This window comes from Corapipo altera, unplaced genomic scaffold (assembly GCF_003945725.1).
Source record: "Corapipo altera isolate COAL_440 unplaced genomic scaffold, ASM394572v1 61148, whole genome shotgun sequence".
NCBI classification, from domain to species: domain Eukaryota; kingdom Metazoa; phylum Chordata; class Aves; order Passeriformes; family Pipridae; genus Corapipo; species Corapipo altera.
Genome location: NW_020884978.1, coordinates 717438 through 740784, shown reverse-complemented (window position 1 = coordinate 740784; position 23347 = coordinate 717438). Strand labels below are relative to the sequence as shown.

The 23347-nt window shown below is 39.4% G+C and overlaps 1 protein-coding gene across 1 annotated transcript; it reads left to right on the top strand.

Annotated features, from left to right (window-relative positions):
• Nucleotides 1-2437: 2437 nt before the first annotated feature.
• LOC113957789 (arrestin domain-containing protein 3-like) lies at nt 2438-11493 on the top strand. Its single transcript, XM_027665560.1, is given in 9 exon segments — nt 2438-2446; nt 3810-3891; nt 6617-6661; nt 6664-6764; nt 8003-8105; nt 8545-8801; nt 9205-9367; nt 10181-10335; nt 11437-11493. Coding segments are annotated over 9 exon segments (972 nt in total).
• The last annotated feature ends 11854 nt before the right edge of the window (nt 11494-23347 follow it).

Below are 23347 nucleotides of genomic sequence, written 5' to 3'. Positions count from 1 at the left end.
TTGGGCCGAATCTAGAAATGCTGGATCCAACACTGCCTATACACAAAATTACACTGAAGAAGTAGAGTATTTTAACCATAAGGACGTTCTAGTCGGGCATGAAAGAGGTAAGCTTTTCGCTTATTCATTCACTACATGCAGACATATTTCCAGAAAAAGACGCATCTTTGCTTGGTTTATCCCTTTTAAATATGCAGTGTCATAGCGTTCACTATTTCTAAAGATGAGGAAATGCCGGTTGCATTCTTATTGTTGATTATTTGAACGTTTACTTAAAAGCATGTTGAGGTGCATTTTCAAAGTACCGGAAAACAGGACTTTTAAAAAATACCTGCCTTTTAACAGTCTTTTCATAAGGATTTGCATTGTCTTTAATATATGTTTTTTAATATACAATGCCTTTTTTTTTTCTTAGTGATATTAGCGTGATTTGTTTCTCTATGTGGAAAGTAACTGTTAAAACCAGATATGCAGTAAGTTACTTTCTTGGTAGCATCCTATTGAATCGTAATTAAAACGTAACACTAGACTTTTTGACACATAATAGATACAGGTCTGACTTCCGGAATGATTCTTAAGGTTGGTTCACTATTGGCAGATAAAAGATTTCCTGTGGATTACTTTGACATACTATCACCACCTCACCCGTAATTTTCCATCTCTTCCTTTGTTCTAAACTAGTGTACTTGTAAATTACTTTCATTTTTTTTTATTCAACTCCTCTATGGGAGACCCAAATGTAAAAATCTGTCTGAAAGGCCAAATAAGAGGTCATGATTGTATGATTGGAGCATCACTTTTGAGTTGGGGAGTTCTGTAACCTGCACTCAATGAAAACCCGGTCTGCTAAGCCCCTATAGAAATGGAAAGTGCCTTGCAAATTCCCTTTATTTTGGGTATGGAAAAGGGGTATTACATTGCGAGCGAGATTGTGAGTCTTAAATTTGCTAATCTATTGTTCACATAGTTACGTTGTGAAAGTATAAGGGACTCTAAGCTTGTTACTTCTGAAGTTTCCATCCTTTGTTAGAAGCGGTTCAATCCTGTTTGGGACCAGTCCTGGGAAGAAGGGAGGGAGTATTCCTTCTCTCTGCAGATTGGTTGCACAGGTCAGGTGGCAGTGATGACTCAGTTCCTAGAACAAGAAAATGTTAAAACTGAGTACACAATTTGTTTGGGTGTTTCGGTGTGTTTTTTTGGTTGGTTGGTTTTTGTGGGGGTTTTTTGTTTGGGTTTTTTTTTTGGGGGGGGAGGGGGGCTGTTGTTTCTGGTTTGTTTGGTTTTTTTTTTAATATGAAGCATATTTACTGCAGAGATCCTCTGCAAATAGCAGTTGATATTGATTTCAATTATGTTACCGCGATGCAAGCAAGCTCGGGTCACTCATGAGGTGTCTTTCTAGCTTAAATGTTCTTTATAGTGCTGCCTTAGAAATAACTCTCCTGTGAAAATTCGTTCACCTCTGGCTTGCAGATGACAGAAACATGCAAACGTGCATGAGTCATTCATAGCAGGATGTATGCTTACAAGTAAGAAGGCGATCCCATGCTTCTTCCTGCTTAAGCAGCAGCAGTGCCTTTGCATGTGGCCTGTAGATCCAAATGCTGACCGCTATATTAGGTGCTTGGTTTTGGCTGGAAATGGAACAAAAGGTGGCAGGGAAGGGACAGATCTAACACCAGAAGCAAGACTGGTGCTGCATATACGGCACGTAAAATCTTAAGCAGTTGTCCCGGGACACCACTGCCCCTCCCTTGGCTGCAGGGACAGGACTGCGAACACTTGCTGCACAGAGTGGAGTTTAATTCTACGCCTCGTACCCTACCATAGTCCGGAAGGCCACTCCCTGTCTCCGCCTTGTCATTGGCATGCTGGGGTTTGTTAGCCTGTTGCTAAGGTGATGCCAGCCGCTGATTGTAGGGAGCTGGGACGTGTGGGGAAGTTCCTTTGCCTGCTCTCTGGTGTGTGCTGGGGGGCGGAGCGAAGGGGCTCCTGAGGGCACACCGTCTTTCTTGGGAAAGCCCATCTCTGGGGACAGACAGAAGTATTCGAGCTCCTGCCCCGCACATCCACTGGGCCAGCAAGGGGTTGTGAGCAGGGGCGGTCATTGGGACGCAGGGCTCTGCAGCCTCTTGCATCCCTCACTCGGTTATCTTTCCTGTCCCACGCCCCCGGCCAGCACTATCTGTAATCGCTTTTCAGTAATGGTCAGCACTATCTGTAATCGCTTTTCAGTAATGGTCAGCACATGCTCCTGAGAGAAGTGCAGGATTGGGGTGTCGCCTTGCACATAGCACGGGGCAAGCCAGCAGCATGGCCCTGTGGTATGAGGAGAGTGGATGGTGAGGCATGGGTGACACCCCTCCCTCGCTCGTTACCTCCGTGGTAGTCAGGCTAGGCTGCGAGCAGAGTTGCTGAGCAAATGCAGTGGGGTGTAATGTATACTGTATGTATACGAGTGGTTGGCAGGGGATGTGCTCACCCCTGTTTAGGCCAGTCCTCTCCTGCTCCAGCCTGGTCTGTGATTGACAGCTCAGTACTTGTTTACCACAGTTCTGCTGCTGCTGCTCAGGCTCAACGGGACTGCTGATCTGACAGGAAGGAAGTGAAGAAGGGATGAAAAAACTTATGCACAAGGAAAGATTATTATTTTTAATTAAAACCAAACCAACAAAACCCTCCAACTGTTTTTTAACAAAGAAAAAAAAAGCATTATACACATTGCTTTGTTCTTTCAGTGTATTGAAGATTCTTGTTTCATGACATTACATGCTGCAGATGCATTTGTGTAAATAGCGTTGTAGTATTTTTATATTTTTGCATAGGTTTGTTTCAGCATTTCTGGTGCACTAAAGAAATTGGAGCATCAGTACTTTTGTAGAACATTGGGAACTAAAAAAATCTTAGAATGTACCAGTGTTCCTTCATGATGCTTCAGACTATTAAGAACAGGAAGTGTCTTTTGGATAATCCCATTATATGTGCCTTTATTACGCCAACCCTATTGTATATGAGATGCTCAATTGTTTTATCTAAATAACTTTCTATTCTGTTGGAATCAACTTGGGTTTTTTTCTGGTTTCATGGCAATTATATCAGAACAAACCACAAATTTGTTGGAGCATTTACAGCAATACAAGGAATCATGACTGTAAACCAAGGTCAGCTTTCTCATTCAAATTAGGAGATGTTTGGGTCTTTGCTATCCAAACAAGATTGAGCTAAAGTTTGAATTTTTGATACATTAGCTCTAAACAGCATTAATTGGACAACTTGCCACTTCTAGTGCCCCTGAATTTGTTTGGTACCTTCTAGGTGGTGCTTGTGCACTTTTTAAAAAATCAGTTTTTGGACACTTACTAGGCAGGAGATAGGAGGAAGCTGAATTACTAAATGTAATCGATTAAGGTAGCAGACAATGCTAAGATCACAATACTATTAGAGAGCTCTATTTCATTTTAACTAGAAATCATATTGGAAAACAGTTTCCATTACAGATCTTTCAGGCAGACCTTGAAATGGCAGCAGTTACAACTATGTCAGTACTTGGAATCAAGATCATAAATTAAAACAAGTTAAATTCTGCTTTTATGTCAGGTGAGTCTTGGAATCTCACCTAACCTTAATAATTCTGCAGCCATACATCTAGCAGTTAATACAAATGGACTGGAGAGACTTGTTTCTGGGACACTGTATTCTTAGTATTGTAAAGAATGTATAAATCCCTCCTATTCTGGAAAAGAAACCTATATAATAAACTGTGTAAAATGTTCATAGGTGGAATAGCATATTGGGTTTTTCCCTCCTAGATGATGACAATTCTGAAGAAGGCCTTCACACCGTTCATTCAGGAAGGCGTGAATATGCATTCAGCTTTGAGCTTCCACAGATGTAAGTACTTATATTCAGTACACAGCTTGTGTGAGAGAAGGCCAAGAGACATATCTGTTTAAGAAAAATTCTTGTAGGTGGAGGGGAAACCTTTCAAATGGTAGTAGGAGATGTGTGCAGACACGCAATGGAGGACATAATTTCATTAAACTGAAGAGGTTGTTTTTAAACTGGTTAAGAGGTTTTCACAAAACAGGAGCTCATTGTTGCCCAGTTGGTTACCGTTTCTTTTGACTGAGGTCTCTTGGCTCCTTATGTCTTGTAGTATTTTACCCCTTCACAGGAGAAGGGAGGGGAATTTGTGTCGAGTCCTGCAGAGTGGCTGAAGTATCTTCTAAATGAAACAAGATTTTACTGGAGCCATGCAGGCCATCAGAACTAGTGATAACAGCTTAACTGTTTGGGCTCAGTCTGAAACAGACGTGGCAAGCTTAACTGCATTTGAACAAAATAAGATTTTTATTTTTTTCCCCCTACTTCAAATAGCATTTATGTATTCAGGCTGACCTTTAGACAAAAAAGCCAGGATGGAAATAAGCAAATGGATGGGTGGATGAAGCAAGAAACATTCCCATACTTAATCCCGCTTGTCTCAGAAATCAAAGGTGAAGCAAGAGTGATAGCAGAAGTCTTAAGATAAATCACTCACACACACACAAAAGTTTGAGGTGTCTAATGTATACATTGTGAAGGGAAAATTTATACATAGAGGAGTTACCAACATGGGAATTAGCTAAAACACAAGTTACCGGAAAATTAAATATGAAGGAACAGAGAGAGTCTGGAAATAGATGAAAGAAGAGAGGTGGGAGGAACCTTTTACTGTAAAAGCCAAGTGCCAAAGTCATTAAGGTTAAAAAAAGTTGGCAGAATATTAGACTGATACCTAATATTAAAGCTAATAAACCATCTGCTTATTAGAGGGACTGGCTTTAGCAGAACCTGCAGATGATAAATGCTTTTATGGATCAGTTTCAGTAAATAGCAAAGGGCTTTACAGTAGATATTATTAGAACACTGAAGAAGACCCATATATATGGAAACTTTTAGAAGTCAATTTAGGGTTCAGATGAAAGTCTCGTCTATAAGAAGTGATAAGGATGATACTGATATTCCCTTGAGTTGGAAGAGATGTTCAAATATGACCAGTAAAATAGCACAAGAATTGATTAAAACACTAAAGATCTTTTCAAGTGACTTGAAGGAGTAACTATGAAACCATCTTTGATAATACTGGAAAAAATGAAGACTGGTAATAAAAGACCTGAAGAACACTAGTTTGACACTGCCTCCTTACCATTTCTTGCTATTTTGTATCCATAGAATATTTCTAAAATTTATTTAAAACAAAAGCAATGTGGTGGGTTGACCTTTGCTGCCTGCCAGCTCTCCATGCAGTTGCTCTCTCATTCCTCCTCATCAACAGGGCAGGGAGAGAAAATAAGATGGACAAGCTTGTGGGTCGAAATAAAGGGCAGTTTAAGAAGAAAAAACAAAAGCTGTAGTCATCCCTGCCCCACTATATGGGCTGTTATGAGGAAAGTTAACTCCATCCCAACCAGACCCACTGCAACCAAATGCAAAGCAATAGTGAAAAACACAATATGCTGACTGGCCTTACTGATTTTGCTTTAAAGGATACTGGGGCAGGATGAAACGTTGAAGGCTGATTAGAAAATTCTTTCATTTGCATTATTAAGAAAAAAAAGTAAACATTTCAGATGTGCAAATAGAGATGTCAAACCTGTAACAGAAAGAATCATTCTAGTAAATTAATAGCACAGCTAGTATTATTCTATATAGAAGTTAGGGAGGGAAGCTTTGCCCATAACTTATCTTTTATTATGATGCATTTCAAACATAGCACAATATAAAAATTCTTCCTGGAGATTAAAGGCAGAAAATGTTAGGAAAAGACAAGTTACGGTTAACTGGACATGAGTGGAATATAAAAATCTTACATTCTTCATCTTATGATGTTGGAGTGGGGGGGAAAGGAGGAGGGAGAAGAGGATAAAAGGGTAATGCTGAAAGGTTTGAAGTCCTTTTCTGCATCTTTTTTTTCCCCTCTCCAACTCCCCAAAAGGACTTTCTTTCAGTGTTCAGAGCAGAATAGTCTTTATCTTTTTTATATGTGTGTGTGTGTGTATATATATATATATTTAAATGATCCCAGAGTAAAGGAAAATTAGATGATACTCAAAAACTCTCTATTCAGAACTCTAAATTGAAATATTTAACTACCGTACTTAAGGCAAAACAAACTACAAAAGCACTCAGTTATAGCTAAACCACTTAGATACCAGTCAAGTAAATAATACACAGCTATTTACAAAATACAATGTCCAAAACAATAATTGGATGGTACTAATGCTAATTTTTTTTGGTGGTCTTAATTTGACCTTAAAAGGGCGTGCTTTATTCTACACTTGAAAATGGCCTCTTAAGTCTAAAGGAAATGTGTATTCTTCTGGCACTTTCTAGTACAATTCTTTAATTGATTCTTAAAACTTCTACAAAACTACTGTTGAATGAATTGGACATGATATTTTTTCCCAACTTTGACATTATGTTTTTCTGAGATGTGGAAACTTTGCAAATAAGTTATGCTTATTATGATACATTAAAAATAACAGTTCTACATACTAATTCCAAATCTGATCAACTGCATTGTTATTGGAATGAGAGAAAAACTTTACTCAACTTTGACCTTTGTCCTGCACAGACCACTTGCTACCTCATTCGAAGGCAGACATGGCAGTGTGCGCTATTGGGTGAAAGCTGAATTGCATAGGCCTTGGCTTCTGCCAGTAAAATTAAAGAAGGAATTTACAGTCTTTGAACATATAGATATCAACACTCCTTCATTACTGGTAAGAACTGACAGAATTCCTCATTCCTTTTCTGGCATAAAAATAGAGTATAATAACCGAAACCACATCAACATGCAATTTTACCTAATATTTATTTGCTAGTTTAAGTACAGCTCTTCTTTTAAGTGTTATATCAGTTTAACAACGCTTCAGTTGCTGGCATTTTGAAGGCTAAGTTATCCTACACTTGGAGTTGCTTGTTTTTTGCAAAACATAAAATGCATTTGTCAATCTAAACTGATACCACTAAATTGTAGACTCTCATTAAGGAAGAAAATTTGGTGAACTGTTCCTCTGCAATTATAAATAAAGAATAATCTATGAAAGAACAATGGAAGTCTTAATATTTTAGTGAGGGACTGCTAACTTAAAAATGCAAAGTAAAAAATTTACTGCAGTGCATAACTGATAATTTCCACATGGATAATTTTGTACTGATGGGGAGAAATTACCACAATTCTGTATAATCCTTTCCTGAAATTTCATTTTATTAAAATAACTTTAATATCTCAACTGCTTCCAGTGAGGATTTGATTTCAGTCTGATCTAGTAATCCTTTATTTTATCCCTTTCTCAAATTTTAATCTGGAGGGGAAAAAAATTTAGAAGTCCATTGAAACAGGTTTCTTGTGTGTATGGGCGAAAAATTAACTTGCAAAAGGACCTCGCACAAACTCCGTGAAAATCGAAGGTATCTCATTTGACTTTAATAGGCTTTGGATCAAGCCCTAAATCCTGGTGTTGTGTAAAATAAGTCTTTGTAACATAGATGAAACAGGATCGTTCAGAAACAGAGGAAATAGCAGGAGTCAAGATTACAGTAGTTTAGCTTAGTTATTTTTTTTCTGAAATGCAACTTAATGGAAAGTGCGAAGATGTTCTAATTTACTGTTAGTTAAATGAAAAGCTCTGCAGCATTATGTTGGGATGTGTAGGCTATGAAGCCTTTTGTTTTAAGCTATACAGTATTTTTTTTTAGTATTGTTTTAATTGTGTCTGTAGTGTGGAGGACTGCAGAAAAAGCAATACTAATACAGCAGTGGAATTAGGACAAACTTTGTATCTAGGTAATGCTATTTAAATTGCTTGAGACTTTTCCTATCAAAGTAACTTTGTTTATCAAAATATGTACTAATAAGCACATTATGAAAATTATTATTTTCCTGTGTTGGTTTAAATACCTGAAGGGATTAATGGAGCTCCTAATTTGATGGACAATGCTTTTCCTCTTCTTGCAGTCACCCCAAGCAGGCACAAAAGAAAAGACTCTATGTTGTTGGCTTTGTACCTCAGGCCCAATATCTTTAAGTGCCAAAATTGAAAGAAAGGGCTACACCCCAGGTATGTGATAGAATTAATTATAGGATATGTTTTTTCTTCCTCTTTAAAGCTAGAGTCCATACTTACTGTTTTTATATAAATGAAACATTAAGGATATTTTTACCACATCAGTCTGCATTTAGCAATCTTCTCAGTATACTCTGTAAACTAAGACAGCGCTACTTGTATCTCTAGATTGTTCAAGGACCTCATCTGTTAGACTGGTATTTTTTTGTGTGTGTTGAGTTTTTTTCTTTTTCCTTTTAGAACAGCTCATGGGGATCTTGTTTCTATTAGCATCAGTGGATGTAGGGTTTTTTCAGGTAGAGCAGTGATAACAGCATCGTTATAACAGTATAAAGAATGTGAAAGTTTGCTTAAACTGCTTTGTAAATATAAAGAGAACTTGAAATTCGGGTGTGTTTGTTTGGTTTTTTGGTTTTTTTTTTTTTGGTTTCAGGTGAATCAATTCAGATCTTCGCTGAGATTGAGAATTGCTCTTCCCGTATGGTGGTGCCAAAGGCAACCATTTACCAAACACAGGCATTCTATGCTAAAGGGAAAATGAAGGAAGTCAAACAGCTTGTTGCCAACCTCCGTGGGGAATCCTTGTCATCTGGCAAAACAGAAACCTGGAATGGCAAACAGTTGAAAATTCCACCTGTTTCCCCTTCAATCCTTGACTGTAGTATAATCCGTGTGGAGTACTCACTCATGGTATGTTGGGTGGTCTGTTTCACTCGCGAGAGTGAGTAGCTTCCAACATGCCATACAAATGTCTAGCACAGCATTTTGTGATCATTAGTTATGAAAGAAATATATTAATGTTGTGACGGAGGTCTGGTAAGTAAATTTAGTTTAAATCGTGCAAGTTCTTAAAGCAATTGTCTGTCAACTAAGCAAGCATTTAATGAGTAGACTGCATTTCCATGTGAGGGCTCATGTGAAGACTTCTTAACTTGAAGAACTCATGTCTCCATAGGGGCATGGGCCCTAAAAGGGGCTATTGGAAACAAGCTCCTCATGAAAACTTTCATAGAAAGATAACTTAAGACTAATACTTATGAAATGCTAATAAAACCTCATGTTTTAATCATACACTTGTTTCATTTTTCTTCAGGTATATGTTGATATTCCAGGAGCCATGGATTTATTCCTTAACTTACCATTGGTCATTGGTACCATTCCTCTACATCCATTTGGTAGCAGAACATCAAGTGTAAGCAGCCAGGGTAGCATGAACATGAACTGGCTTGGTCTAACACTGCCTGAAAGACTAGAAGGTAATTTGACAATACAAATCCCAATCAATTTGCTAGTCTCTTGATTTTTATCTACCTTATTCATTGCAGTCTTGCTAACAGAGTCAAATTACATCCTTTTATAATAAAGTCCACAGGAAATCTGTTGTGGATGTTTCTACACCTGCTTGTTCTGTGTAGAAGAAGAGTTTCTTCCCTTCCTGCCTTTCTGTCTCTAGGACAGGCAGTGAAATCTAGCTGCCTTGGAAAGTGGCAGAAATGAAAGCACAGGATACCATTGTATCTGTGCACAACTTCATTACTTCTACCTCCAGTATCCCAATTGCATCCTTGGTTATAAGGCATTTCAACCCATAATAGCAGTTTCTGGCATCTCTCCCCAGCCTTAGTAGCCAAGGCTTTGTGAAAAGATAACGTTCTTTTCCATGGGAAATCTCTTATGACCAAAGAAACAATTATGTATTTCCTTCCTTCTCTTTTTGCATATCTAATATCCTGCTTTTTTAAGTACAAATCCTGGACCTGGAGACTTTTGGAGTTCAGAGGACTGCAATGTTCTCTTATTCCTACTTGTACAGAAATAAATTATCTTTGGTATGATTTAAATTTTAAAGGGATAATTAAGCCACAATAAACAGTGGTCAGTCTGGTTTTGAACATAAGCTTAATATTAGAATAAAACAAAATAGTCTCCCATTTTTGTTTAACAATTTTAAAGTCATCATTTATCTGCTGGTGAATCTTTCAGTGATTGAAGTTTACTATTTATCATGTTATATATTTTGTCATGCATAAGAACTTTTTGTTTGAACTATATGTACCTTCTCCCTCCAGCACCTCCTAGCTATGCAGAAGTGGTCACAGAGGAAAACATACAGTCCGGCCTTGCACCTGTGGCTGCTTTTGATGATTTTCAGAGAGCACTGCAAGGACCGTTATTTGCATACATCCACGAGTTTCGTTTTCTGCCTCCTCCCCTATATTCAGAAGTAGGTATATCTGTCAGAATATGATGATTTATATATTGTTTGTTACTGATTGTTATAGCAACCACTAAACTGTTTTGCCTGCATGTGTGTGTAAATTCTGTGGATGTAGGGCTTTCAGAAGTTTCATGTAGAAAAGTGATGTATTGGTATTAATTTATGACTTAAATTTTCTGAAGTGCACAGTTCAACACTTTTGGCCTTTACAGAACTAAAAATGCAGCCACTGAATAACCATGATTGAGATGCAAATTTCAAAGCTTTTCATGTTTGTCTTTTTCAAGAAAAAGCAATGATATAGGACAAATGAAAAAAAAGTGTCCTCTGGCCAAAGTTTTTTTGAATTTACCTACTTTAGGAAAATAGCACTGTGTAGCACAACACTCCCCCCCCCCCAGGCTTGAAACGCAAAAAAAGGCTATATGAAGTTAACTGATGTAATGTTGTCCAAAAGATGCAATGTACACTTAAACTATTCTTACCATCCAGTTTTTGAGACCTAAGTTATCAGGCTGTACCCTTTCTTTCTCCTATAGAGAGGAAGAAGAGTTAAGGCTTAGAACATATGAACTTTTTGAAGTTCATATGAAGTTTTGAAGGATATTTGAGAATTAACTACTTTAAAAGTAGAACGATTTTTTTATTGATAAGTTTCTGTCTTTTCAAGCAAAACTTCTCTGCTTCTCTCAATAAATTTCTTAAATTATCTTTCCAGTGATATGTGTCAAGTCATCTTTTTTGTATAAATCAGATAATTCAAAAGACTTCTGTGTGAGTAAAGGAGAAATTAAGTTTTATAGTAGTTATTCATGCTTATCCTAAAATTACCATCAACCTGTAGTTTAAAGACTTCCACTGTATCTGATATTTCTATTAATGTTTATCCAAAGTTTTGTCTAAATAGAAGTTTTTCAATTATTTCAATAACCTTTGGACTCGAAATTCCACACATCATTATAATTGTCTTAAACTTGTGATTTTTTTATTTTTATTTCTAGCAATTGATTCTAAAATGCACTGGGTTGTTGTGGCCTTTATTTTTTTGTTGTTGTTCTGGGGTTTTTTGGTTGGTTGGTTGTTTTTTTTTCTTTTTCTTTTGGTTAGATTGATCCAAACTCAGATCAGCCCACAGATGAGATACCATCTTGCCCCTCTTGTTGAAGGAATCCATAAAAAGCTGACTTGACATGGGTTTTGAATCACACCTGCTATGTTGAAGATCGAGGTGTCATAGTGGAGACTTGCTTTTAAAGGAAATGGTATTGCTCTTGCCTGTACGGTGAATAAATGAAAAGAACCTCTGATCATGCTTTGATGCCTATAGCACATCATAGGACTGCTCCACATGCTTGAAAACCTGCAGCTCCCTCCCTTAAATAGTGGCACATACTAGGAACAGCCTTACTAGCATACAGTCATGTGTTTCAAAACACTCAAACCATGTTGTAAGAGAGGAATGGCTGCTTTTTATGATTCTATGAAAATTTGCACATGCTTATTGCTTATGTTATGCAGTTAAGTGTCACTACAACTTATTCTCATTTATTATGGACTGTTGTTACCACCCCCACCTGCCAATTGTTTGTGATCTGCACAACAAGGAACAAAAGAAAGCTTTGACCCAAAAAAAAAAAAAGGTGATAAAGACTGACAAATGCCCTGACCCTTTTCTTTTTTTTTTTTTTATTTTACGTAGCCTGGACTTTACCTGCATATGCACATGCTCAGAATTGTCCTAGTAGGCTGATCATGTATCACCTCTTCAGCTTGGATCCTATTGTGGATTTATTTACAAACATCACATGCCTTCAAAGTCAATCCTTGCTGTATGTTTTGCAGCTGGCTGTAGTAGACAAGTAACAGATATATGGGGGTGGGGGAAGAGATAACACAAGGAAACTAATAAGAGACTTTGTCAAGATTGTATACCTTCTTGATTTCTTTTAAGAATTTGTTGCCTTTCTGCTATTATTGCGAAGCAATGTTTTGTTGTCAGCTGCCTAAAGATCACTTAATCTCAGGTGAATTCATCACTTGCCAAACTGTTAGAATGCTATTTGTTTTGTTATGTTGCACTGTTATTTATACTGTTTTGTGTTTGCGTTTTGATTTTGTTCTTTGAGGGGAATTTTGAATAGGGACATGCATAAAACTTAAAAAGTGAAAGCAGCACCAGCAGATACTAGCAAAGTGTGAAAAGAACTTTAAAAGGGGATAGTCATATGCTGTCCAGGGTTCATGGGCAGAGATATCTTAACTATTAGGAATGGGAAGGAGAAGGTTGGTTTGGTTTGCATTGGTTTTTATTTAAATAATATGTAGTTACCTAATCACCAAAAATTATATATATAATGAGTCTCCAATAGAAAGTATAGTTCAGATTGCAAGAAAAGTTTGAACTATGGCAACTAAGCAACAGCTCAGTCTGCACGTTTTGTATTATCTTCAGGGTTTATGATACTCTGTCATAGAATCGTAGAATACCAGGTTGGAAAGGACCTCAAGGATCATCTGGTCCAACTTTTCTTGGCAAAAGCATGGTCTAGACAAGGTGGCCCAGTACACCTAAAGAGCGTCCAATTTTGGGGAATCCACCACTTCCCTGGGGAGATTATTCCAATGGCTGATTGTTCTTAATGTGAAAAATTGTCCTCTCGTGTCCAATCAGAATCTCCCCAGGAGTAACTTGTACCCATTACCCCTTGTCTTTTCCATGTAACTCCTTGTCAAAAGGAAGTCTCCATCTTCTTTGAAACCACCCTTTAAATACTGGAACATGGTGATAAGGTCTCCCCTAAACCTTCTTTTCTCATGGCTGAACAAACCCAGTTCTCTCAGCCTTTCTTCACATGGCGGTCTTCCCAGTCCTTGGATCATCTTTGTGGCCTCTGCACCCTCTCCAACCTGTCCACATCCTATTTGCATAGCAGGGACCAAAACTGAACACAGTATTCCAGGTGAGGCCTGACAAGCACTGAGTAGAGTGGGAGAGTGACTTCTTTATCTCTGCTGGTGATGCCCTTCTTGATGCAACCCAACATCCTGTTGGCTTTCTTTGCTGTAGCAGCATACTGTTTGCTCATATTCAGCTTGTTGTCCACCAGGACCCCCAGGTAGATCCCAGCCTGTGCTGCATTCCTGGATTATGTTTTATGAGGTGAGTCTTTGTTGAACTTCATAAGGTTCTTGTTAGCACACTCTTCCAGCCTATCCAGGTCTTTCTGCAAGGTGGATCTTGCTTCTGAAGTGTCCAGTTCCCCACTCAGTTTGATATCATTGGCGAACTCTGTCAGAATACACTTGATCTCATCATCCAGATCACTTGTGAAGATATTAAAGTGTCAGACCCAGTATTGATCCCTGGGGGACTCCACTTGTGAAAGATTGCCAGTTTGAAAAGGAGGTATTTACCACCACCCTCTGGGTGTAGCCTGTCAACCAGTTCCCCACCCACTGTACAGAGTACTTGTCTAGACCATAACACATAATTTTCTCTAGGAGGAGGCTGTGGGAAACCACATCGAAAGCCTCGGAGAAATCCAGGTAGACAATGTCCACCACTTGCCCCACATAATCGAGCAGGTTGCTTTGTCATAGAAGGTGATCAGGTTTGTCAAGCATGATTTGCCCTTGGTGAATCCATGCTAGCTTTTCCTGATCCCATGCTTCATTTGACTTCTGATAGCACCCAGGAAGATTTGTTCAATAACTTTCCCAGGGACTGAAGTAAGACTGATGGACCTATAATCTCCTGGATCCTCCTTTAATCCCTTCTTGTAGATGGGGGTGATATTAACCTTATTCCAGTCTCCTGGGAAGTCCCCTGTTCTTTGTGACTTCTCAAAGATTATGGAGAGCAGCCTTGCAATGGCATCAGCCAGCTCTCCTAACACCTTTGGGTAGATATTGTCAGGGTCCATCGATTTGTGGGGGTCAAGCTCCTGTAACAGTTCACATACTGACTCTTTCTTCATTGACAGTAGGTCTGTGTTTGCATCAACCTGGATTTTTGTTCCTAAGACCTGGGGCCCAAGGATGTTGGGTGAAGAAGACACAGGTTAAGAAAGTATTGAGAATCTCTGCCTTTTCAACGTTGTTGGTGACTGATTAATCTCTCCTGTTTAACATCAGACCAATATTTTCCTTCTGTTTCTGATTGTTTACATACCCAAAGAACCCTTTCTTGAGGTTTCTCTGGCCAGTTTCAATTCGAGCTGAACTTTTGCTTTTCTAACTGCTTCTCTGCATGCCCTGGCAGTGCCTTTGTAGTATTCAACAGGTATTCCTCTGCTTTTCCATCCCTGGTATGCTTCTCTTGGTTTTGAGCAGACTCAGAGGCTTGCAGTTAAGCCAGGGAGTCTCTTGCTCTGCCTACTTCTTTTACCTTAAAAGGGGATGAATTGCTTTTGTGCTTACAGGAAAGCATTCTTGGAAAAACTCCCAGCCCTCACTAGCACCTTTATCCTCCATGGAAGCTTCCCATGGAACCCCTTCCAACTGAGCTCTGAGCAAGCTGAAGTTTGCTCATTTAAAACTTTAGTCTTAATACTAACCTTTAGCATGCTCAGCCAGCTCCCTAGCTCTGCAGTATTGTGATCACTGCAGCCAAGGCTATCACTGAGATGTTACAAAGCAGGTTTTCTTGGTTTGTGAGTAGCAAGTCTGCCAGTGCCTCGTTTCTGCTTGGCATATCTAACATTTGTGTGAGAAAACAGTCCTCTGTGCATTCCAGGAACTTGATGGTTGATATGTGAGCTGCTGTATTGTTCTTCCAACAAATGTCTGGGTAATTGAAGTCACCCATAAGAACCAGGTTCTGTTGACCCGAAGCTTGCTTAAGTGACCCAAATATTGCTCCATTGGTCTTATTGTCTTGGTTTGGAGGCCAGTAGCTGACTGTAAAAATAATAAGACTAAAACTATTATAAAATTGGACCAGAGTATCAGTGTTATCAGCCATACTGAAATTCTTTTGCTGAGAATTGCTCTGATTATTTCCTGGGCTAGTCCTGAGAGCTTTAAAACAAACAATTTATAACAAAAAATTTCCGTTTTAGGGCCAGTTCTCTTCAACATCTTCATAAACGACTTGGATGCAGGACTCGAAGGTATACTAAGAGCTGTTGACTCCCTCGAAGGCAGGGAGGCCCTGCAGAGAGACCTAGACAAATTAGAGGGCTGGGCAATCACCAACCATATGAAGTTCAACAAAGGCAAGTGCTGGATTCTGCACCTGGGATGGGGCAATCCTGGATGTACATACAGACTGGGGGAACAAGAGTCTGGAGAGCAGCTCTGCAGAAAGTGACCTGGGGGTCCTGGTCGATGGCAAGTTGAATATGAGTCAGCAGTGCCCTGGCACCCAGGAGGGCCAACCATGTCCTAGGGTGCGGTGCATCAGGCAAAGCATCACCAACTGGTCAAGGGAGGGGATTGTCCTGCTCTGCACTGATGTGGAGAGCACCTTAAACATTGTGTGCAGTTTTGCTCACTGCAATATAAGAAAGATATTAAGCTATTAGAGAGTATCCAAAGAAGGGCTGCAAAGATGGTGAAGGGCCTTGAGGGGAAGCTGTATGAGGAGCGGCTGAGGTCACTTGGTTTGTGCAGCCTGGAGAAGAGGAGACTGAGGAGAGACCTCATAGCAATCTACAACTTCCTCATGAGGGGAAGCGGAGGGGCAGGCATTTATCTCTTCATTCTGGTGACCAGTGACAGGACCCAAGGGAATGGCCTGAAGCTGTGTCAGAAGAGATTCAGGTTGGATATTAGGAAAACGTTCTTCACCCAGAGGGTGGTTGGCCACTGGAACAGGCTCCCCAGGGAAGTGGTCACAGCACCAAGCCTGACAGAGTTCACAAAGTGTTTGGACAACGCTCTCAGGCACATGGTGTGATTCTTGGGGTGTCCTGCGCAGGACCAGGAGTTGGACTCTGATGATCCTTGTGGGTCCCTTCCAACTCAAGATATTCTGTGATTCTATCAAACAAACAAAAAATCTAACAACTTTAAACATACATTCATCTAGAATGTGGGAAATTATATAGAAAAAGCACTGACCCCTTGAACATATCCTAAAGAAGAAAAGAATGATGGAACCATTAGATCTGATCAGTGGTTTTTATGCTAGAGATTTGTAAACATAAATTTTCTTTTCAGAAATCATGTAAATAAATAAATAAAAACAACAACAACCAACCAAACAAACAAAAAAACCAACAAAAAAACCCCCCAGCAACAAAGACTATTGTCTGAGACATGTCTGATGTTGACTACTTAAAAACTAATTTATCATGTGTATCCTTGTGCAATAAAACAGTACAGAAGGGAGGGGGAGAGGGAAAGCTGGTGTTTCTGTATTGTACTCATTCTTACAAAGTTATGCCTTATTTTTAAGGCTTCATAAATATAATAAAATAGGCTTTTCCATAAGTGGCCTTTATGAGAAAATGAAAGATATTTCATGTTTCAAAAGTGATGACAGGGTGATTAAAATAAGAGTCACATCTTAAGTGATTCAGTTCAAATATTTGGGCTTTGATAAGCAAGAATTGGAAATTGGGTGATGTCTTATGCTGCCAGTTTTGTTACTGTCCTTTCCTTTGATCCTCTCCAACCAGACAACATTTTAAAAGTTAAGATTGCTGGCATAAAAGGGCATTTGGTGATTTTTACTTTTTTTCTTTTTTGTTAACAGACAAGGGAACAATTGTTGATATTGAAGTACTTATCCCAGTATAATGGAAAAACTATATATGAAGCAAAATTGACCAATGTTGTCATAATTGATGTTGCCTCACAGGCTGTGATCAGAGTGAAAAATTCTAAAACCTTATCAAATAAAAATTTCCCACTTAAATTTTTTTATTAGTTGTTCAGAGACATTACAGGGTCATAGTTGTAGCCCAATATTTGATATAGAATCTTGATCTGAATTAGGAAAAAGTAAAATCCAAGCATTAGAAAAACAAAGTGCAATATTGAATGTTTGCTTTATAGATTATATTCTATGGCTGTTTGGGTTTTGGTTGGGGATTTTTGTTTGGTTTTTTGTTGTGTTTCTTTTTTTAAATTAACTTTTGGTGCTGAATATGTCCTTATGGACTTTGTTTTAAGAAAACTATGTGGAAAACAACTTCATTTTTTCTATTGTTCTTCCTTGTGGAAAATAAACTTTTTTCTTCTTTTTTTTAAATGCTTTAAAATGCTTTAACTGTAAGCTGCAAGATTGTTTGTGATTTAAACATTTAATGTGTGTCTTCGTGTAAAATAATAGCCATAAGGATCAAATTACTATTATAAAAAACATATGCTGTGTATCAACTGCATAGGGAAAAACTATTTCTGGAGCTACACCACTGATTAGTACAAGAGCTAAGTTTCAGTACCTTCAGTTCCTTTGTCTCTTTTATATCAATAGTTTCTTAGGGCTAGGTTTGTAGCTGGGAAGCTACAATACAATCTCCTACATTTAGAAAATACCAATAACTTACAGGATATGAATGTCTTTTCAGGACACTGCTTAAAAATTACTGTAACTGGTGACCTCTGTTCAAGTTGTTTAGTATTTTCCAGTACATATTGTGGGGGCAGGGATTGCACATTTTGGTTTGATCTAACTCTTTGTGTAATGGAAGCAGTAGACTTCCTGAATGTGTGAATTCTTGTGTCAAATAAAACATTTTGATTTAATTTTGAATTTGTAACTGCCGACTATGGAGAAACCAGAAAGATCTTTTAGGGGGAGTTTGCCCATTAATAACACTGTTAATCATTTGTGCCTGAGTTTTGATTGAAACTAATAGGAAATATAAAAAATAAGGTTGCCTCTCATTATGACTATATACTCAGAACTCCTTTATAGCTGAGCGACAATGACTGGAATATTTCTTTTCTAATAACAACACAACCCTTTTTAATAACTAAAGTTTCTAGTGCTATGTGGCAATGTCAGAATTTAAATTATCATCAGTGTCATTTAAGGGACAGACATTTTGAGCATTTTTGTGCAATATTTTCTTGAAATTACATTTTTGGACCACAACCCCTGCTTATGATTTTTTTTTACCTTTAAGTTTATTGCTAGCATTAATAAAAAATTGGAAATTGCCAATTTTATTCTTTGAGATATTTTTTTATTTAAAAAAAGCAAATGTTTCTTATTTCTGAATATTAAAATACCTGTGCATGCATACAAATCTGTGCTATACTAGGATATAAAACTAAAAAAGGGTGATGAATCATAAAACTCCAGTATCTGAGAGATATTAGGCACTATTGCAAAACTGATCAATTTTTTTTCAGTTATCTAACTAAAGTAGCACTTATTAATCCCTTTTTAAATTTAAGCCTTTCATCAGCCAGTAATTTACCATAAACTACAGCTACCTTAGTTTTTTGCAGGTGTAGTGGGTTTCTGTGGCTGGGTTTTGGAGGGGGGGGGGGGGGCTACAGGGATGGCTTCTGTTAGAAGCTGCTAGAAGCTTCCCCTGTCCAGTGGCGCCAATGCCAGCCAGCTCCAGGACGGACTTCCTGCTGCTGGCCAAGGCCAAGCCAATCAGGAATGATAGTAACGCCTCTGTGATAACATATTAAGAGCAGAAGGTTGTTGCATGGAAAGAATTCCAGCCAGGGAAGAGTGGAGTGAGAACATGTGAACAACAAGGTAGACACCAAGGTCAGTGCAGAAGGAGGGGGAGGAGTGCTCCAGGTGCTGGAGCTGAGGCCCCTGCAGCCTGTGGTGAAGACCATGGTGGAGCAGGCTGTCCCCCTACAGCCCATGGAGGACCAGTGGGGTGGAGAGACCCACCTGCAGCCCATGGAGGAGCCCATGGTGGAGCAGGTGGATGCATGAAGGAGGCTGTGACCCTGTGGGAGGCCCAAGATGGAGCAGGGTCCTGCCGGAGACGTGCAACCCGTGGAGAGGGAAGCCCACACTGGAGCAGGTTTTTCCTGGGTTGGACTTGTGGCCCCTGTGGGGGACCCATGCTGGTACAGCTCATTTGTGAAGGACTGCACTCCATGGAGAAGTGACCCACGGGACAGCAGTTTGGGAAGAACTGTTGCCTGAGGGATGGACTCATGCCGGAGAGGCCCATCAAGGACTGTGTCCTGTGGGAGGGACCCCACAGGAGCAGGGGAAGAACTCCTCTCCCTGAGCAGCGGCAGAAACAACAACTGACCATAACCCCCATTCCCTGTCCCCCTGCACTGCTGGGGGGGAGGAGGGAGAACATGGAAGGAGGGGGGGGGAGCTGTTTTTTTAAGATTGTTTTATTTTTCACTCTTTGGGTCTTATCCTGTTAGTAATAAATTTAAGTAATATCCCCACTTTGAGTCTGTTTTGCCCGTGAAGGTAATTAGTAAGTGACCTCTCCCAGCTGTTAACTCATGAATCCTTAGCTGTTTTTTTCTCTCTCCTCTGTCCAGTTGCAGAGGGAGAGTGAGAGAGCTGCTTTAGTGGGTACCTGGTGTCCGGCCAGGGTCAACCCACTGCAGCAGGACAACAACACTCATAAAAGTTCAGCTACAGAATCAAAGAACAGTCTTCAGAACAGATAGAGTAAGCTTGGCTTTTGTCCAATAATGAATTTTCTACAGGAACACTTCTTTACTAACATGGATGCTGCTGATTTGAACCAAATCCTGTGAATCGAACTATACAGTTATATGTAACTCTGCAAAGAGTCAAGTATCCCATGTAAATTTTCAGTAGGCTCCTGTTACAAAATGACAGCTTATCGGCGGAGAGGCTCGGACAGAATTGCACACGAATCAATATGATTGGCAAAAATGTCCTCTTAATTAGAGAGAAGGCAGCTTATATGCTGCTTGTGACACACAGACATGTGATTCTTCCCCAGGTTACATTGGATACATAAGGAAAACATACTGTGGTATACAGTACTAATTGGATAACAGTAGGTGTCCATAAAACTTGTTTTCCTGACAGAACAACTCCTCCTTCACCTTGGCACAAGGCCTGCAGCCATTTTAGTGGCGCAGTATCTTTTTACTGTCTGCACCAAGCCATGCCAAGGTGAAGGTCTCAGAAATGCAATAGAAATTGTTCACACAATTTCTGTCCTCCGACAAATGCCCCGTTGGAGTTTGAACAATTTAAATTGCATTTCTGTAACATTCCTTATTTGTACCCATAACATTTGAATCAACGCAGACATACAATAACACTACTATCATTACTAAACTCAACCTATTGACCTCAAGATGTGTATTCTGAAAGTGTGCCTAAAAGTGAGGATTGATTCTTAAAACTTCCACTCCGGCCAGAAAATCCTTGGAAATGGAACTCCATTAAACTCTGGGCCATATGTCTTCTATTATTCTTTTTCACACCTTTGCCCTTAAAAAACACAATGACATAATCATATATTAACACTGGATCTTTTGTTTCTATTGCACTCTTTGCATACCATTCTATTGCAGCCCGGAGAGTGTGTTTCAGGATTTTTTGCCATTTTATGTAAAAGTATTGGTGTATTTGTTTATTCAAAACGTTTATGTATGTGTAAGTGAATATTCACACATATACATGCATACATTTTCATTCGTTCACTTTCACACGGTGGCCACCATCATTCAAACACGCTTCACACAAACATACTTTTGAATCTCATTTTACTGTGTCTCATGAAGTACGAGACCATACTAATTCTCTAGTACCTTTTGGTGTGAAGGCTTCTCCATCAGACAGGAAAACTTTCCTCCACCAGTACTCAGTGAATAATCTAAGATCTTTACCTTCTATAATTATATGCTTAAACATACTGACAAATTGTGCTCCAGCAAAAACTAAAAATACTGTGCCTTAACAACACTAAAATGTGCACATAATGCTGAAAAACTGTGCTCTTGTAATACTTACTTTAAAGTTCGTACAATACACTCTCTTAAATCCTTAAGGTCATGTGCTTAAAAAATATACTAAAAGGGTGTATATGACTAAGAAAAACTGTGCTTATAACACTAAAAAGAACTGTGCTCCAAAAACTATGTTCTAACAATATTGAGGAAACTGTTAGCCTCAACAGCTCCTGATGTTACCATTGTTACCCGCAGAAAACAGCATCAACCTTGTTTTCTTTCCAAGGTTTCATTCATCATGCAGGCAGCTACGAACACCTGTGTACAAAAAAAAAACCTTAACATATGAAACAACTTTTGCAAATGAACTGAGGGGGCTGCCACCTGTTCTTTCCCCGTTTCTGTCTTGCAAAAGTGTTGTACAAATTCTTAAATCACTGACCTCTGTACCAAAGACATAGTATTGTCTGGCAATTTGGTAGTAGTTTTCAAAGTATACAAGTAATTCACCCTTTTAAAGTTTTTCTAGTTTGGATACGATATAGAATTTTACCTCAAAAATTGGTATGTCACAATCACATATAATTTTGGGTAGACTCGTAACCCAAAAGGTTTCTGTCATATGTCGATTCCAAATAAACCTTGCTACCCGCTGTAACACTACTGGGATGAAACACATACAAAGACGAGCACCGCAAGATAATCAATGTCTGATGTAGAATCCCCAAATGTTTCACAATGAATATTGCCACCAGCTGCTGTATGAAAGAAGCCCCGAAAAGAAGACACAAGGACTCCCTGAAACGACATCGCAGCCCTGGCCACACTGATCAACGTAACTGGTGCACTCTGGTCTCCAGTCAGGAGGCCTAGAGACACACTATTTGTAACGCTGTTGATGCTTCTGAGAAAGGACGCAGGATGGCCCTGACAGTCTGCAGGGCCCCGCCGCAACAGGCAGATCAAGCAGGGCAGCAACATCGACAAACCTTGATTTAAACCCTGGAAAACATAGAAAAGATCAAAGGACTCTGCTTTCTGCACAGCCCACACAGCTACAGCCCATGGACAGCATGACACACGAAAAAGGAACAGCACCGGGGGAAAGGCTCCACCTGAGATTTAACCTCTATGAGCCTCTGAAACAAGGTTGAAATAGAACACTAAATTTGTGTAAGAATCTCTTATTTAACTTCAGTCCTGATTATATGGCTAGTCAGACAGGGCTAGTCTTGAAGACAGGGCTTAGTTTTAGCTTTTACCTTTAACACTGCTGCAAGAACAACTTGGCAGCACACAATTCAGGAAAGTTTGTCTCCAAATCTTGGCTAAATCCATAATACAAATATAATCATATTATAACTTTCTATGCTGGAGAAAAATGCAAGTTGTGAGTCCAACTCTGATCCTTGCTTGTTAGCAATATAATACCACATACAAAAAGAATAAGTGGAAACACCCTGTTGGTGACAGAGATTTCCCCAACTCCGGAGTAGTAGATTCAGGGATCTAGAGAGATATTTTACCTAAGAATTAAGGAAATCCCCAGCCTGCTAGCTTTCCACTCATCCTACTTGCAGATTTGTAGTTTTTGTAAGGTAATTTCTACTCTCTCCCTAGATCTGAGAAACTGCTGGAGGTGGTTTGAGTCCCACCCAGGTGCTAAGCAACAAATGATCTCTATTGTGTGAACCTTATCCTCCCGCTAAGGCTTAACACGAAATTTGGGCAGAAGGTCTTTACAGGGGTAAAATGTAACTAAAAACAAGGTAATTCACTAAAGCTTTTATATAAAGATTCATTCCCTGGGAAACTCTTAAAATTTCTTGCATGCTAACTTTTAGTAAAAACACAATCTTTCAATTTTAAGTCATCTACAAGTGAGTAGAAGGACTAAAGAGAGAGATTCTGCTTTCTATTCTCAATTACTGTCATGTCCGGATTCTGCGGGGCTACTCCCCCGCAAGCCAGTCACCGCCGAGCTGCTGTTCCCCGGGCCGCTCCTCGCGCCGTGCAGCTCCCGGGGATCCCCGCAGAAGTCTGGCTGGCTCTGCAGAAGTAGCTGTCGGCGTTGCCTCTGTCGCTGAGGTGCCTCTGTCGCTGAGGTGCCTCTGTCGCCTCTTGCTGTGGCTGCCAGCGCCGGCACGCCGGACTCTGGCAGCTGTTTGAATAATCCTGGAAACGCGTGTCC